The sequence below is a fragment of the Notothenia coriiceps genome, unplaced genomic scaffold, assembly GCF_000735185.1.
Source record: "Notothenia coriiceps isolate Sejong01 unplaced genomic scaffold, NC01 NC01_scaffold00037244, whole genome shotgun sequence".
NCBI classification, from domain to species: domain Eukaryota; kingdom Metazoa; phylum Chordata; class Actinopteri; order Perciformes; family Nototheniidae; genus Notothenia; species Notothenia coriiceps.
In genome coordinates, this window is record NW_011369945.1 from 26,180,728 (window position 1) to 26,197,403 (window position 16,676).

The 16,676-nt window shown below is 41.2% G+C and overlaps 1 protein-coding gene across 1 annotated transcript in view; it reads left to right on the forward strand.

The window, feature by feature from the left end:
- shank3a (SH3 and multiple ankyrin repeat domains 3a) overlaps positions 1-16,676 on the forward strand; it is a 75,893-nt gene that overhangs the window by 14,396 nt on the left and 44,821 nt on the right. The window contains exons 7-8 of the mRNA XM_010794429.1: positions 5,896-6,077; positions 9,267-9,368. Coding sequence (XP_010792731.1) covers positions 5,896-6,077; positions 9,267-9,368 — 284 coding nt within the window. The remainder of the gene's footprint in view (positions 1-5,895; positions 6,078-9,266; positions 9,369-16,676) is intronic.

Sequence of the window (16,676 nt, forward strand, 5' to 3'; positions counted from 1 at the left end):
GCGGGCGGAGCGACGCTGCGTAAAACTGCCGTGACGTCATCTTCAATGCGAACCACAAAACCAAAACGTTAGCTGTTAGCACTCAGAGCTCACAGGTCCTCATATCTGTTCAGAAACTAGACAAAAGTTGAACCACAGACTGTCTGTGTCATGTCGAATATAGTCGCTGGTTTATTTATGTCTGTAGGTCGTTGTTGTGAGTGTGGACGGAGCACAACGTTAGCTAGTTAGAAATGTGTATTACAATTAAATCACGGTAAAATATGTTCATTTTGTTGTAGTTGTAGTAGCCCCCTTGCCAGCGTTTCTCTCTGACCATTCTGCAGTCGAGAGTGTTTACGTCACTAGTTTAGCATATTCAGCCCGGTTGTTGGCCCGGTAAGAACCTCGATTTTGGAGGGCCAGAAAAAAGGGGAAAAAGTAGCCCCTAGTGGAAAACCAAAAAAAAGTAAACCCGGCCGGCTTAAACCGTGCTACGTGCTGCAGTGGAAAAGCGCCATTAGTTACCCGTCTACCCTCCACACACCCACAACACTCCCTGAGGGACTTCATCAGAAGCCTTCTTCAAGTCCGTTAAGCCATTAGTCTTTTGTAGTCGTAGCCTTTCCAAACTCCAATAGACAGGATTGCTAATCATTTAATTTAGCAGTGCACATACAATCCAAGCCATGAGACTATAGTTTGGTCTTTAAATCAAATTAAATGACAGTAAATCAGAAAAATTAACACATATTAAAGTGTAGTGAAAATATTTTAATGTGGGTAAACTATTTACTGACACTAGAGTTGGCAGTGTGTGCTAAATGGTTTGTTGACCATCCCCTTTCTCAAATTGAGGTGGAGATTGGGGTTATGTGTTAATCACGCCAATTTACCCTTTTCTAATTTTACTTAATGGTGAAGTCTCTGCAAAGCATTAAGCTGTCAATGTGCCAACAGATTTGCTGTTCACATCCTTAAAATGTTCTGCCCAATGATTACACGTTCTAATTCCACCGTGATAACCATAAAAACTCCCATATCCCGCCAAAAAAAGAATAAAAAGAGCATGACTTCATTCAAGTGCAAAGCAAGGAAAGAGTGATGATTATTGGGATACAAAATGTGATGTTGATTATGAATGTGTTTGAAATGTCCTCATATGACCTTAGATTGATGGTTCTACCTGAGGTTGCAAAGCAGTCATGTGAGAACATCTGCAGTGAAGCTGCTTTTTTCTGAAAGCATCTGTGTAAAAGGCCTTTTGTGGCATTCAGAGTCGTAGGCCGTTCACAGATTTCTACTTCTGAATTGATTTGGCTGGACTCATTATTGAGCTGTTTAAGTATTAACCTGCCTTTAGTGGTCTCACTTATCCCAAACAAGCATCTGAAGGTATTTTTCTTGAAAATTCATAAAAAGCGTACTGCATTTGTGGAAAAAGATTGTTGGCATTCGTTCTCATCATCCAAACAAATACCCCACCAGTGCTACCTTCCACACATACCACATGTTCAGGGGTTGAAGCCCACAGATGAGTCCCAACAAAAAAAAAATTAAAGCAATATTTGGAATCAAGGTCTCTATGATTTATGATAGCTGAATTACTAGCACCTCATTTATAGCTGTAGTGTACTTTTTTCAGTGAGATTCTTTCAGTGATTTTTCAGGGATGCTTGAATGTCTGAGATGAGAATCTATAGAGAAAATTGCCAATTAAGGGACAATAATCCATGTAAGCCTAATTATTTAAGAGACATGGACAGTTTTGGAGATCCAAGTTCATATTATTGAATTAACAGTACATTTCTTGGCTGTATTTTCTTTCCTTTTATTGACAGTTGCCATCGTTACAGAGGCATGGCTGGTGTCCTAGGAAACGATGAAGCTTTTGTAATACTCTGCATTAGAACTTTGTGTGTATGTGTGTGTACTTGTGTGTGTGTGTGTGTGTGTGCATGTAATGGATCCTGCATCTGTATCTGGTAAAAGCTACTTATAATGAGGCACGGTGCAAGAGAATAAAAGAGAGGAAAGATGCAATAAGGCCGAATGAGCAAGAAAATAGCTTTTGCAAATATAGTCAAAATTGGCACATAAAAAGTGAGAATCATGTTATACTAAATTCTTTAGGCGAATAGCATGTTAAAAATCAATACAACAATGCCTAATCCATTGATTGCCTATGGAAAAACCAATATGCATACTAGGAAAATAAAATTGATATATTGATCTTGGTGGACTATACAGTATATCGTCCAAAATCCAACAGTAACACTTGATCTACAAAATAGGGATACGAGTATTTGTTGTGTACTAGGGATGGGAATTTGAAAATATATATTGTATATTCGAATATTCGACCCCCAAAAAAACGTTTAACCGATTAACCGAAATGTACATATCCTACAAAAAAAAAAAAGAATGTGGGAAAAGATTTTACAATTTTTTTTATTTTTGAAAAATAAATGTTCAAATAAGTATAGAAACAAAGTTGAATTTGTCAAATGTATTGCACTGGTGATTGCACAGTTTGAACAGTTGACAGCTATAGGCCTACAGCTTTCATGCTTAAAACATAACTTGATTTTTAAATGAAAGAGGGATCATACACGAACAACATAACCAGTTAGGGTAACGTGACCCTATTACAACAGAGATCAACAACCTATAACAGGGCCTGTGCACAGAATGCAGCTATTCAATACTCGTTCTTGTTTAAGAATATGAGCATGTCTACATGCTCAGGGGAGAGGCGGGTGTGGAGGCGATTCACAATCAGGCCAGCTGTAGAGAAGACCCTCTCAGCTGGAATTTGGGCATAAGATGAGGTTTGAGTCTGCGTATCTGCGTGTAGGGAGGGGCAGCAGCCATATCATTAGCTAGAACTAGTTAGATCTGATGGATTTGGACATAAACGCGAGTGAAGTATAACCGGACGCGAGAGAGAGAGAGATCTGCACCTGCAGCTCTGCCCGCTGTGAGGGACCGGTGAACGGAGCAAAACACACCTTTAGACCGAACACATTTAGCTATGGCACTGTCGTATACATTGAATTATTCCATTTGATAATATGTAATCAACTTAGGCACCCCTCCCAAAAAATAAATAAAATGTATTATTCAATTATAATAAAAATATTCATAATTCATATTCTCATACCTGAATAATGTTGAATATTCGATTAATCGTTCCCATCCCTATTGTGTACCTCTACTGAAGATGAATAAATTAGAAACCCTTGAACAGTTTTTAAAGCGTTCTGATCACAATAACAACAAACAAGAGTCTGCTCTTTGTACTCATTTGGTTAAATAACAAGTGACTGTAAAAAGCTTTCTGGTGGACCCTTCCAGAGGGCTGTTCAACTGTATTACATCCATAAATGTTGACTAATAATGTAGAATTAAAATCTAAAATATTACCAACTCGTGGGTGGATCATCATACTAATACTTGCAATAGCAACTTAGACTTAAATGTGATGAAACATGCAACAGATATCAAATGAGAAATTGTGTAATCTTATATTGTAAATGTAAAAAGAGAAACATTTATATCGTAGATTTTCTTTTTAAATGAAAAATACATTTAGTTATACATGTATATTTTAAAGAAACTGCACATGAACATTCTAGATAGACATTTTGAAAACCCATATGTATCTATGTGCAGTTTCAAATGTAATCCTTGTCGTGTGTAACATAAATGTGTCATTAAAACTGGGTAGAGAGCAGGAACCATGTCCACCCTCCCTTCTGTCTGACATATAGATAACATGTGTCAACCCAACCATCATCAGCTCATTGCAGGGAGCAGCTGAGGTCAGCATGTGTACATATCCTCACAGATGGTGTATGTGTAGGTATGGGTGCAGATTTGAGTCATTGAAATAGATTTGCTTTAAGAAATCACACTTTATCAAAGCCCTATTTACCTGACTCTCAAGCCTCCCCTCCTCTTCGCTGCTGATGTTCATTGCTGAGGCTCAGACATTAACATGCGGCAGCCATCCCAGCCCCTCGGTCCCTGCGGTAATTGGAAAGCCGTCAGCAATCCGTTGTTTCGATGGAGCAGGGGGCCAGAGAAAGAGAGGCTGTGTGAGATGGGGGGGGGGTGCAAGAAAAGCAATAGAGTGTTGGGGAAGTAAGAAGACAAACAAGGCTTGAAATAAGGAAAGGGGTGGATAGATGAATGGAGAACGAAGGGTAAAGGGCACATGAGGCTAGAATCAGGTGAATGGAATCTATAAAGTGACTGATGCTGGGGGGGATTGGCAGGAGGCTAAATGAGGTTGATAGGTGGATAGATGGGGATGAAGGAGATTAAAGATGTCTTTCAAGGAAATGTTCTTCTGAATGACATCAAAGATCAGGACATAATAAAGTTGTAATACATAAGCACACGTTCAAGTAAATTCTACTTCAGGTAAACATGAGGAGAAACTGCTGGCGGCTTATATTTGTATTAATTGTATTTTTAATTTGTTTCAAAAATGTGCTTGAGAGAAAGCTTGTGACTTCAAACAGCAGACTGAAAGTAACCTGCACAGTGGTGGCAAAGTAGTGATGAATGAATACTAGGCGGAGCTCTGCCGCTGCTGTATTAGAATTCACCGCCAGAGAGAGAGGGAAGGAAGGAAAGAGAGAGAGTGGAGATGCAATGCGAAGAAATGTTGAGAGGGATTAGAGGGTGAAATGGAAGCGAGAGAATGAGAGAAAGAAGGAGGGGATTCAAGGCAAAGAGAAAGAGGGAGGAGCAACAATTAAACTAAATGGGCTGGAGCTTTTTGCCCCCCGCCCTACTGCACACAAGCACTCACACACACACACACACACACACACACACACACACACACACACACACACACACACACACACACACACTCACAGCCTGCCTCAGGGAGCCATGGCGCATGCACGCTTGCAGTCAGACAGGCAGCAGGAGATCAATCGTACTCTGGGACCAGATTGTGTATGTGACTGTTAGCGATGTGTTAGCAACATGCTGGTGGTGGTGGCGGCGGTGTATGCCATGCAAGCGGAGGTGCAATGGTAGCAGGAGTGGGGGGGGCTGTCTGTGTATGTGCCTGTGCGCACGGCTAGAATGCACATAGAGCGCTTTTGGTGTGTGAGAGCGAGCGAACCGTCAAAGGGGAGGGCAGCCGAGGAGCGCAGCAGCACAAGCAGCAGCAGCAGTAGCAGCAGCAGCATTGCCATTGCCAGTGTGTGTGTGAGCGAGCGTGTGTGTGTGAGGGGTGGAGGGGAGAGGAGAGGCAGACGCGGCGGGACTCCCAGGAGAAGGAGTGGGGAGTCGGGAGCAGACCCAGCCTCTCTCCTCCACAGCAGGAGGACCAGGACCCAAGGACAAGGCAGCGTCTGTAACCCAGCCTGGAGCAACTTGAACTGGGGACATAGGGACATCTCTGCCTCTCTGGAGGGGGGGTCTTCTTCTGGAGCCCCAACTCAGGATGTGTTTGAGTAAAGAGGAGCTTTCAGACGGATGTGACAGACCCACACAGAGAAGGACACTGTGCAGTCCCTCTTATCGTTAAACATTTCTGCCTCCACCTCGGTTAGGATGCGGGGGAGAGTGGAGAGATAGAAGGAGAGGGTAAAAGGGAGCAAGAAGGATATTGTCTGTGCTATTAAAAGAAGGCAGAGAGGGAATAAGAAGAGGAGGAGGGGGGAGAGTGGATGGGAGGAGTGTCCTCTCCGTTCATGAATGTCCCATGGAACACTGACTGTTGACTGTTGATCGGCAGGCGCTGGACTTGTTTATGAACCGGTCCCTGGTCAGCCTAGCAACCGGGGGGTGTCACTAGGTTGCTGTCCCGCTGACAACCATGTCGGTGACCACAGGCTTCAGTTACCAGCTCCCCGGAATCACCACAGTAACATATGTGTTTGTTTACAGCCCTGGCTCAGTGCAGCGAGACCCAAGCCCCCCACATCACACCCCCCCAGCGCTGACAGGCCCCCGCGGGCCCAAACGGAAACTCTACAGCGCTGTCCCGGGACGTACCTTCATCGTGGTCAAGCCCTACACGCCACAGGGGGAGGGAGAGATCCAACTCAACCGAGGAGAAAGAGTCAAAGGTAAATTGTCTGCTTTTGTATGTGTACTTGTTTATTTGATCCTTCCCCGATGCTGTAACTACTTCTGTACACTACAGCTGTTAATATTCTGGACTTCATCACTACTAGGTATGTTTAGGAACTCCTGTGAAGTTCATGGCTACATGTGTCTCCCATGAGCTGGGTTTGTAGCAGAACAAAAGAGGAGACATTCCCATGCTCTCATCTGTCTCAGATACAAAGCACACCATCACTTCAGTATGTTTTTGGCTGTAAAGCAGTTATGTGATAGCACCTGGAAGTCATTTGAGTGTTGTTTGGGCTTGACATGGGAACAATCATTTCATCCAGCTTAAAAATGTGCTGTTTTCTGCTTTACAAAGAAGTGCAGTGGCTTCGCTTTCATGTGTTTGTGCTTTTGTCTCTCCATCCATGCTCCACTCAAGACTATGACCATAATGACGTAGAAGGTAAAGTCCGTAATATTCTTCTCACCCTGTTTCTTTCCCATACACTTGAGTGTATCAACCCCACACCTACCGAGTGTAGTAATGAGTTCCTGGTCCTGTTTGAATCCACTTGAGATATGTGCACAATCTCAGTACAAATCTGTGATTACTTCAAGGAGAGCGCATGCAAATTCAAACAGGTCCCGTGTGCGGTTGGTTGTTGGTATGCATACACACATTGTGTCCTTCTTACTCTCTGAGATGACTTCCCCCCTGAACGTCTTACTGCTTTCCTCCCTCCTCTTATCACCTGTCCACAGACACCCAGCTCCACGTTGACCCTCCATCCTGCCACTTCACATACATCACCATGGATCAAACCCACATTAGCCTAATGGAAACAGTTCCCTCATGTCCTCAGAAAGGCTGGAGAGAGAGATAGAGGCCGCACTCATGCTGAGACCTCTCATGTTCCTTTCAGATCTACAGAGGCACAGGAAGTACAGATTAAGGGTCAATTTGGAATTTCAATTTTGTATTATTGTTTTCAACCACAACATATGCACGCAATGTTATCTCTCTCTCTCCCCTCTTTCTCAGAAACATTCAATAGCAAACAATCCACAAACACTGGTCTAAACCCCTTCCCTCTGCCTGAATACAAACTTAAGTATTCCTAGATGTTTTTTTCTCCCAGCTTTTGTGACCTTAAAAAACGTTTATCAGTGGATCCCCTCCTGTATGCTTTGATGCCTCACCTTTATAGTAGTGTGTCTGGTCTTTGAGAAACAGAGCTGTCATTTCCACAGGACGTACTAACACCAATTCAGATTTAACAATTAAATCTCATGTTTTTTCTGAATGATACAGTATTGTCTGAAACAGTGATGCATACTGATGTTGACACAAATGTTATCGGAAATGTGATGACTCAACAGCAGCCAGTGTGCCTCCATCTCCTGAATGAATCTGCTGTCACTGGCTTTTCTGTCGGTGCAGCTGAATCCATAACCCTGCCACTAATGTGAACACACAGTATTTTGCCGTTCTTTCATGTTGGCCATGCAGGAAACAAGCTTACAGTCGCATGGCTGCCAGCACCATGAACGAGCCAAGTAAACCATCTGGCTGTGATATGCACCACTGACCATCATAGCCATTACTGTGTTGCATTCACTATACTTCCGTACTCCCAGAATATATGAGAAATACGTCATGGATTTCAACTGCTTGTTGAACATCTTCAAGCACAGGCAGTTCAGGTTCTATGCATAACGTTTGTTTTGATGACCAAATGGTGTTTAGTGCATTAGTCCTAGCAGGGAGTGACCATCCCCGCTGCACAGAGAGGCTTGGCCTGAGAAGCCACTTCCTTTAGGAATGGATGACCCTTGGTTTGTTACATAATGCATTTCATCTAATCTGCATTCATAAATGGATGAGCTGCTAATAGTAATAGGGCTCATTTGGTGTGTGTGTGTGTGTGTGTGTGTGTGTGTGTGTGTGTGTGTGTGTGTGTGTGTGTGTGTGTGTGTGTGTGTGTGTGGTGTGTCGTGTGGTGTGGTGTGTGTGTGTGTGCATGTGGTGTGTGTGTCAACACTGGACAACTTGATTCACTGTTAATGTCTTCACCACCCTTGTGTATCACTAGCCATAACCAGAGGAGTGTGATGAGATCAGACTGGGTAAATCTCACTAAATGTCTGTGTGTGTGATGTGTGTTAGCGCCCATGCTTACATATGCATAACCATAACTGTGTATTAACTACCCTGGTAGTATTGGAGGTTGAGGCGAGGGAAATTATAAATCCTACAGAAATAGATGTGTCCCACTGTGTAGTTTAATGAAGACAATTTTTGTTCTCATGGAGACATACTTTAGTTGTCAGCAGTAGACTGTAGTACATTCCCTGTCAAGTGTGTTAGTAGCTGTTCCTTTTTGATTTGATATTTTTCTTGAATATTTATGAAATGCACAATATGATGATTTCTTGTCTACTTCTCGTAGTGGCGGATGAATGTCTGGACTCAGATGGTAAATACAATATACTGTAGCGTTATAGCAAAAATCTTCATAGCATTTGATTTATGTCAAAGTAGTTTTAACTCGTAAGACTTGGTTTTGTGATTTTATCTTGGTTCATTAAAGTGAGCTGAAATTACTAGTATGTACTGTAATGGGTCTGTAGCAATATAGAGTTATATATTGATAACAAAAGATTTGAAAGAGCACACAAACGAAGGAGTCTGGCCTCAATTTGCTCCAGCTGTTTTGGCAACTTTAAAGCACTTGAGGTTGAGATGATACCTTTATTGTTGTTGTTATTATTATTAGGATTAGTTTTTTTGTTTATTTAATCCCACATGGATTAGTCACAGTAAACCATACCACATATTAGACTCAAACTAAAGAAAGCAAAAAGCCCAAATGACACTCTGCTCTCCGTTTAAGTTTAAACTCGGGGACTGCCAAACGTGAGCGAGAAGGTTTGATCCTGACAAGTGTAGAAATCCCTTTTCCTGTATGAAATATTACGTTTTAATAGCCTATAACACTCATGGTTCTATCCTCCCTTGCCCTCTCAAACATTGACTTGCAGATTAAGTAGTACTCAAATCTTTTGTGGTCAGCATATAGTAGTAATATTATCATGTGTGTTGTGCTGGGATAGTGTTAGTAACTTAACTGTAGAAAGCCAAGACGTATTTAATAGAAATATTTGTTTATCAATTATGTATTCACTTGTGTGGTGACTTATAGCTGACATCTCGTATACTGAGGACGATGAAGATTGTGCCATAGACATAAGTGATGGTGGTGATGATGATGATGATGATGATGATGATGATGAGGAACTTGAAGGTAAAATTATATATTTTCTATTTAAATCAGAAATAAGGATGACAATGTGTTAACCGGTAAATCATTGACACAATTATTTGCTCTTCTGTAACAGCAAATGAAGGGACTTCATTGAGAATCTTCAGGTTTATTTAAAGTTCACAGCTTTAATCCACAATGTGAACAAAGATAAAAAATATACATGTAAGATTGAGATAATATCACATTTTCTTCCTTCATTATTCTAGCACTGATAGAAGCACACACTGTTTAGTAAACCACACTAGATTAGCCTTAAATGTCTGCTTAGTTTGAATAATTAGATCAAATACTAAGGTTCCCATGAGAAAAAAATGTATCCACCAATTTCTGTTCCACTGAAAAACAGCTCCCAGTTATTTCTCAGTGATTGTCAGTCCATTGGTCAGCTGTCTGAGATCAATGTCTCTAGACAGCCTTCGCCTAGACAAACAGCCCCGCTGTCCGCCATTTAGGGTCATCCACATCCAGCTCTCCAAGCACACTCTCTTAGTCTCAGTTAATGACATCGGTTTGTCCTTCCTCACTCAATGGCTGCCACTGCCCCACAGAACCAGCGTGCACTTGATATGATGGTGTGTTTGAGGGTATGTATTTGTGTGTGTGTTAGTGCGTGCTACAGGTGGGAAGATTGGTCGACTAATTGATTAGTCAATCCACAAATGAATAATTAACTATTATGATAATCTATAATCAATATTTGTTATGCAAACATGGCAAGACAGAAAATACCCATATATCAAAAACTGAGTAATTTTTACGTTTTCAGTTTTTGATATATGGTTATTTTCTTTCAGATATTTAAAAGCATCACCTTGAACTTGAAGGCCAAAAATAATTTGATTAATCTAGAAAATAATGTTCAGATGAATCAACAATACACATTTTGTTTTAGGTGAGCTCAATAGTGTGTCCCTGATTGTGGTACAAAGCAATGTGGATGTTTCCCGGATGTTTGTGTGTACATGTGTGTATCCTGTTGCAGCTGTGTGTGTATTTGATGATCCCTTTGGTACACTCTATTAACAGCTCGCCCATCCCCCCACCCCTCTTGCACCCTGTCTCTATACTCATTCCCCTACTCACCCCTGTGTTTGTTTCCACTCTTCGCCTTCATTGATGTAATCTGATCTCATCATCTGGATGGACATCTCTTGAAAGGCCACTTACTGTCACCATGGTAACGCACAGGGACACATGCCACCGTTACCTGGTCAAGCTTTTTGGACACTTGTGATCGCATACACACCCACTCTTCCAGATACAAACATATCCACAGCCATATACACACTTGCTCTTAAACACACACCGAACTGCATGTTCAATTGTGACATACAGGAAAACTAAAAGATATTCAAAGGAACCGATGTGTGTATCAACATGCTGGTAACCCCGCTGGGAGCATTAACTGCACTTTCAGTACATTCTTCTCCTCAACAAGATGACACATTTAAGAGCATGCTTCCGTAACAATGTATTACATCTCGCACACACAAACACGCACACACACCAAATACACCTTCTCCAAACGCCATTATAAATCTTGCAGACAGCCATGAAAATGAAACTGGCGCAAGTAACGTTGAGATTAGACATTCACAAACATGATTAATGAGGTTGGACCGCACCAAGTGTGTGTAGAATATTAACACTGCTATGGGCAGTGGAGGATACCTGAACTAGCTATACCGACACAAACACACACATATATATATAAAGCAGGTATTATTGGATTATTCCAGTTCCAACTTCACACAGGCCCAGAAAGCAGCTGTTAATGCTGTAATGATCTCTGGGAACACACACAGTTCCTCATCCATTTACTTATGCTGGCATGCTGATCACATGCTTGTATAACTGCAAAAGCTTTCTGCTGAAATAATTGCAGGTGTGCTTCTCTTTGTACCTGGGCCTCTTCAGTCGCACCTACCCATATATGTACACTGATGTAAATGCTTGTTTTGAACAAGGCAAAAAGCCGGTAAATTTTCCAAATGGACACTGCATTTTTTACCACAAAGCTTGCTATTCTTAAGACTAAAATGCATATGCATTTGTCCGTTACCAAGCAACAGGTGCTAAGTGTGTAACAGGACTGACATGTAATTTAAAGTCAGAAAATAATGATCAAATGAGGCCTTTAGTGAGTAAAATCAGGTTGGATGAGAACCATTCATCACCAAGTGATTAATTTAGACTAAATATGATTGTTACCTTCCCACAGTGAGCTTGGAATTAATGAATTAGACTTCCTCTCCGTCTGGTAATAACATGAAGTGTATGCTTCCACACCGTGTGTGTGTGGTATTTCTGTTTTGTGCAAGAACAAGCATCTAGTCATTGTTATTCGGTTAATGAAGTGTGTATGTGGCGTGCATATTTGTGAAAATGTGTTAGTGTTTGTCTGCATGTGCCTCTGTGTTTTCGAGCAGAACAGTGTAAGTAATTGCCTCCCACAAGTTAGATAAACAGCATTCTTCAAGTATTCAGAATCCAGCTGTCCTAATATCTGAGGCACATATGGAAGAAATGTTTCTCTGTGTTTCTCTGCCCTTGTTCTGCCCGTCTGTCTCTTTCTATCTCTTATACCGATGCGCACAAACATGTACATTTACATGTTCATACATTTCAAGTGAATTTACACATGTGAGACCTAACTTACATTAGTTATACCATGTTTCAGCTCATATCAGGGATTTTGATGCATTTAAAGTTGCAGTATGGCAACCCTTTAAATGTTAATGACTGTCTGGAGTCAGATGGTAAATACCATATAGCATTAAAGCTAATATCTTTATAGCATTCGATTCTTAGCTACTAAATGTTTTGGGGTGGTTTTGAGGCGTATGAATTTCAAAGGAAAAAAAGCCCTACTGATCTGTCAACATGTGTGATTTGTGCATGTGGAAACTAGATTGCCACCGGCAGGAGGCTGGAGCCCCTGTGGCTTTGGCTGTGGCTTTTTATATGATTCTAATGATGGCACTTAAAAGCCAAATTCAATTTATAAATGGATTGCACAGTTAATGATTAACAAGTAGTATGAGACAAATCGAATAAGTTAATGATGAACAAGTGAAGATTTCTTTTGGCCAAGGTTTGTTTACATGAGTTTTTCAATGGTCACATCCTTTTATAGGTATACTGTCAGATCATTTATTTTCTAGGGGGCAGAAAGTAATTTCTAACTAAACTATTTTTGCTTTGAGAAAGTGTCACACAATTCCTGTGACCACAAGGATTTTTATATTCAAACAATAGCTGCATAAGCTAAAGAGCGAGTGCAAACACATGCACTGTTAAATACAAAAATGGTTTTGCCTTAGGTTAAAAGTGCTGAACCTTCCTTAAGGCTTAAACAATAGCATCCGTGGTACACACCGTATGACATTTTTGAGCTGTTTCCTATCAAAATTGTTATGTTTTCACCAATTACACATGCTTACTATCCATAACGCAACACTGCTTTCTCTCCTTCAATATGATCCATAGATATGAAAGGTAAAGCTACAGGAAAGTTGAATAAACATGTATAGACAAACATATTGTCTTTTCATAGTATGTCCTCATGCCCCTCACTAACCCCCACATAATGCAGTCTGCATAGAAGAGAAGAGTGTGATGGGGATCAAGGGTGTGTGTGTGTGTGTGTGTGTGTGTGTGTGTGTGTGTGTGTGTGTGTGTGTGTGTGTGTGTGTGTGTGTGTGTGTCCTATATTCCCCAGGAGAAATTAATATTATCACAGTATTGACCTGAGGCTAGTCAATTTGAAAGCAGATTTCACTCATCGGTCATTCACAATGTTTCAAAATGTGTGTGTGTGTGCTTTATTGATACTGGACACAGTCACAAGCCCAAGGCAAGGACATTGATGTCACAGCTAACCTTCTAGCTGTCCAATCAGAGTAGCAGTGGGGTGCAAAGTCCCGCCCACGCACCTACCTGCTCCCTGCTGAACACACCACCTGTCCTACGATAACACTCTCATCCTCTCTGGGTTTTTTTCATCATTTTGTTTTTCATGCCTATACGGTGATCCCTCACAGTATCTTTGAGTCATTGAAATGTAAACCCATGCTTAAATAACATACCAAAAATGTACTGCGTTGAGGCCACATACAACATGCTAATAATAATTACCAGTTGCAGAGTTTATGAATAAACATGAACAGGAAAGCTGCTGTATAAACAGAAGCCATTTACTGACGCAGATACATATTAAACAACATCACTGATGATGCTTTTGCTTTACAATTGAGGTCAGCGCTGACTGACTGAGTGACTCCAGATGGATGTTAACTACAGGGCTTTTCTGTCCTGCACAGTGACAACCTACTTCGCAGTCGTTGGTCTGAAATTGCGTGTGTAAAGGTCAGGTCCTTACCCTCCCCAACACTTCCATGCAGACACATGCAGTTTCACCAACAACAGGCATTTCTGTTATATAATAATATGCAGCGGAGGATGGCACATGGGCGGTTGTCATCTCATTACAGCATGTTCATTTATCACAGCATAAACCCTATAATGTATGTGTCACCCTGACAATCAATCAAAAGATTAGGTGTTTGATTAATGAGTCAACAACAAACAATCTATCACTGATCTATTAACAATCAAGAGGCAATCAATAGTTGGTTTACAGCTAATCGATCAATGGCTTCTGATGGAGAACTCAACCATGTTCTGTTTGTGCTGGTTAGTGTATCAAGCACCTGGATATGACTTTGTAACGTTCACCTGTTTATGTTGATTATCTTGTATGTTTTAACTTATACGTAATAATGATCCAACATTTTGTTAAGTGTGTATTTCTCATTTATATTTGTCGAGCTTGTGTGTGGTATTGCCCTGAAGAAAGAGTAGTAGACAGAGGGTAACTATTAGGTAGTAGGTTATAATTCAGTCTGCACCTGAGGGTGGACACAGAGGGTAGAGAAAGAATGAGAAATGTCATAAAAAGAAAGTAAGAATGAAAGACAAGTGAATGTCATGTAGCTTCCTTTCAGCCTCGGTGGGAGGGAGGAGATGAGAAGAGCAGAGGGATCCCTCTGAGTCAGCCTTGGAGTTTTCCTCCCTCCTCTCTTCCTCCGCCTCCTCCCTCTGTCATTTACAACACTTCCACCTTCCTCGGTTTTTCTCTTTTTTTCTGTAGTCGTCTTCCTTCGTCTGACTCTCCTGTCATTCATAAAAGCAGCCATTTATTTTTGTTCTCATTTTTTTTATGACTAATTTTGTCAAGTCTTTATGTCTTACAGATCACAACCTCTCTCTCCCTTTACCCCCCCCCCACCTCTCTCTCAGTTGAATACTGATTAGCCAGAGACTGCACCACTCCCTCGACCTCTTCTAAGCTAAAGAAGTCCTGTGAGGACGTGCATGCAGCAAACCTCCGCACACATCTGACTCAGAGCATGTCACTGTCCCTCTGCCTTCTCTCTTATAGCCTCTACTTCATTCAGTCTTGTATCCACTAGCCCTTGTCCACATCACCTTCTTTCATTGCCACCTCTCCTTCTCCTATTCCATGTACACCTCCATCCTTGTCATTAAACTTAATTTTCTTTTCTAGTTATCTCTTCTGTTTTTGACATTATAACCTGATATACTATATAATACTCAATCTATGGTTCCAGGTGTCACTGTTCTCCCTCCAGAGCATTAGCACATGTTCCTACAATCCTATATTACAGGCAATAATGAACATCCCTGATACACTACTGTACATAGACATCCCCTTTCCTCCTTGTGTGTGTGCGTGTGTGTGCGTGTGTGTGCGTGTGTGTGTGTGTGTGTGTGTGTGTGTGTGTGTGTGTGTGTGTGTGTGTGTGGGCGTGGGCGTGTGGGCATGTGTTAGCGTGTCTCGGGTTTCATCCCTCTTATTTCATGAAGATGCAACTCTGCTCTCTCTCTATTACACTGAATTGAACTGAGGTTTAATAAAGAGTGCAAGGATCCAAATCTAATAACAGCTCCACTCTGGTTATTGGAATGCTCTCCACTCTCACCTTCACACACTTTNCCACGGAGCTGTGAGTCAAGCACACACACACACACACACACACACACACACACACACACACACACACACACACACACACACACACACACACACACACACACACACACACACACACACACACGGCTGAGATATAGACTTACTCTATTCAGAAAAGCCTTACTCAGCAAGTCCCTCTTTCACATTACATTACACTAACTGTATATCACACGCAAACACACGCAATAGTGCTTTAAATTGCTTTTCAGTCAATCATCGTAGCAAGGTTTTTTAATAGAGAATAGTGGATTCCCCATATGCAGTTGTAGGAGCTCAGGGGTCAAGATGACAGCTGGGGTCACTGACATCTTCATTTGTTGGAAATAGCTATCTTTACTCTTAAGACTTGAGATAGCCTTATCATTTTTAACTTCAATTCCAAACCGTTTGTTTATTGAAATTGATGCTGAGGTTTTGGTTTATGTGACTTTTACATATCCTCTCATTATTGGGTAGAATGCTGTTTCTGTACTTAATGCTAAAGAGACAAAGACAAAAACTGAGAAGCAGAGCACTGGGCATGGAGTGAACAGCAGGGAGCAGCAATAGAGTGGTACAAAAATAACAAGAGCTTGTTTTTTGTCAGATAGCTTATGCTTACAACTATTTAAATGTGTAAGCGGATTCTGCCACTAGTAGAACAAGCTACCAGGTGTTTCTGCCAGGTAGCTTACTAATTGCTGTTATCTCTTCAATCTGTCCCACTGTTTCTCTCTACTACTGGAACTACATTATGCAACAGAGAAATATGCCTGTAGAAAATAGACATTCCACTTTAAATGTGATTATTTTGAATATATAGCTGCACAAATGTATGTCTGCCTTAAGACCACAGCTGAACAAGGGATATTGGGAAATAAAAAAAGGCAAGAGAGGGATCATTTTTGATAAGCATTCAAATGAATAGCATTAAGAAAAGCATGTTAGAGAGACACATTTAAGAGCTGGATTGTCCGAGCACATAACAATAGCAGCATCTATTTAAATCAGCATTTGGGCCTCAAATAGTTGCACAGATGTTTTTTGTATCACTAAAACACATTATTTTCCTGAGTTAATATTGCTGCACCCAATGGAATTTCATTGGATATGTGAACAGTTACATCACAGATGTCCATTTTCTCTTTGTTTCTTACAGCAAATGTAAGAAAGAAAGCCTTTTGTGGCATGTTCTGAAGATCAAGTTGTATTTTGGTTTGGCAAGTCTTCCATTACATCCCTGTCTGAATCAG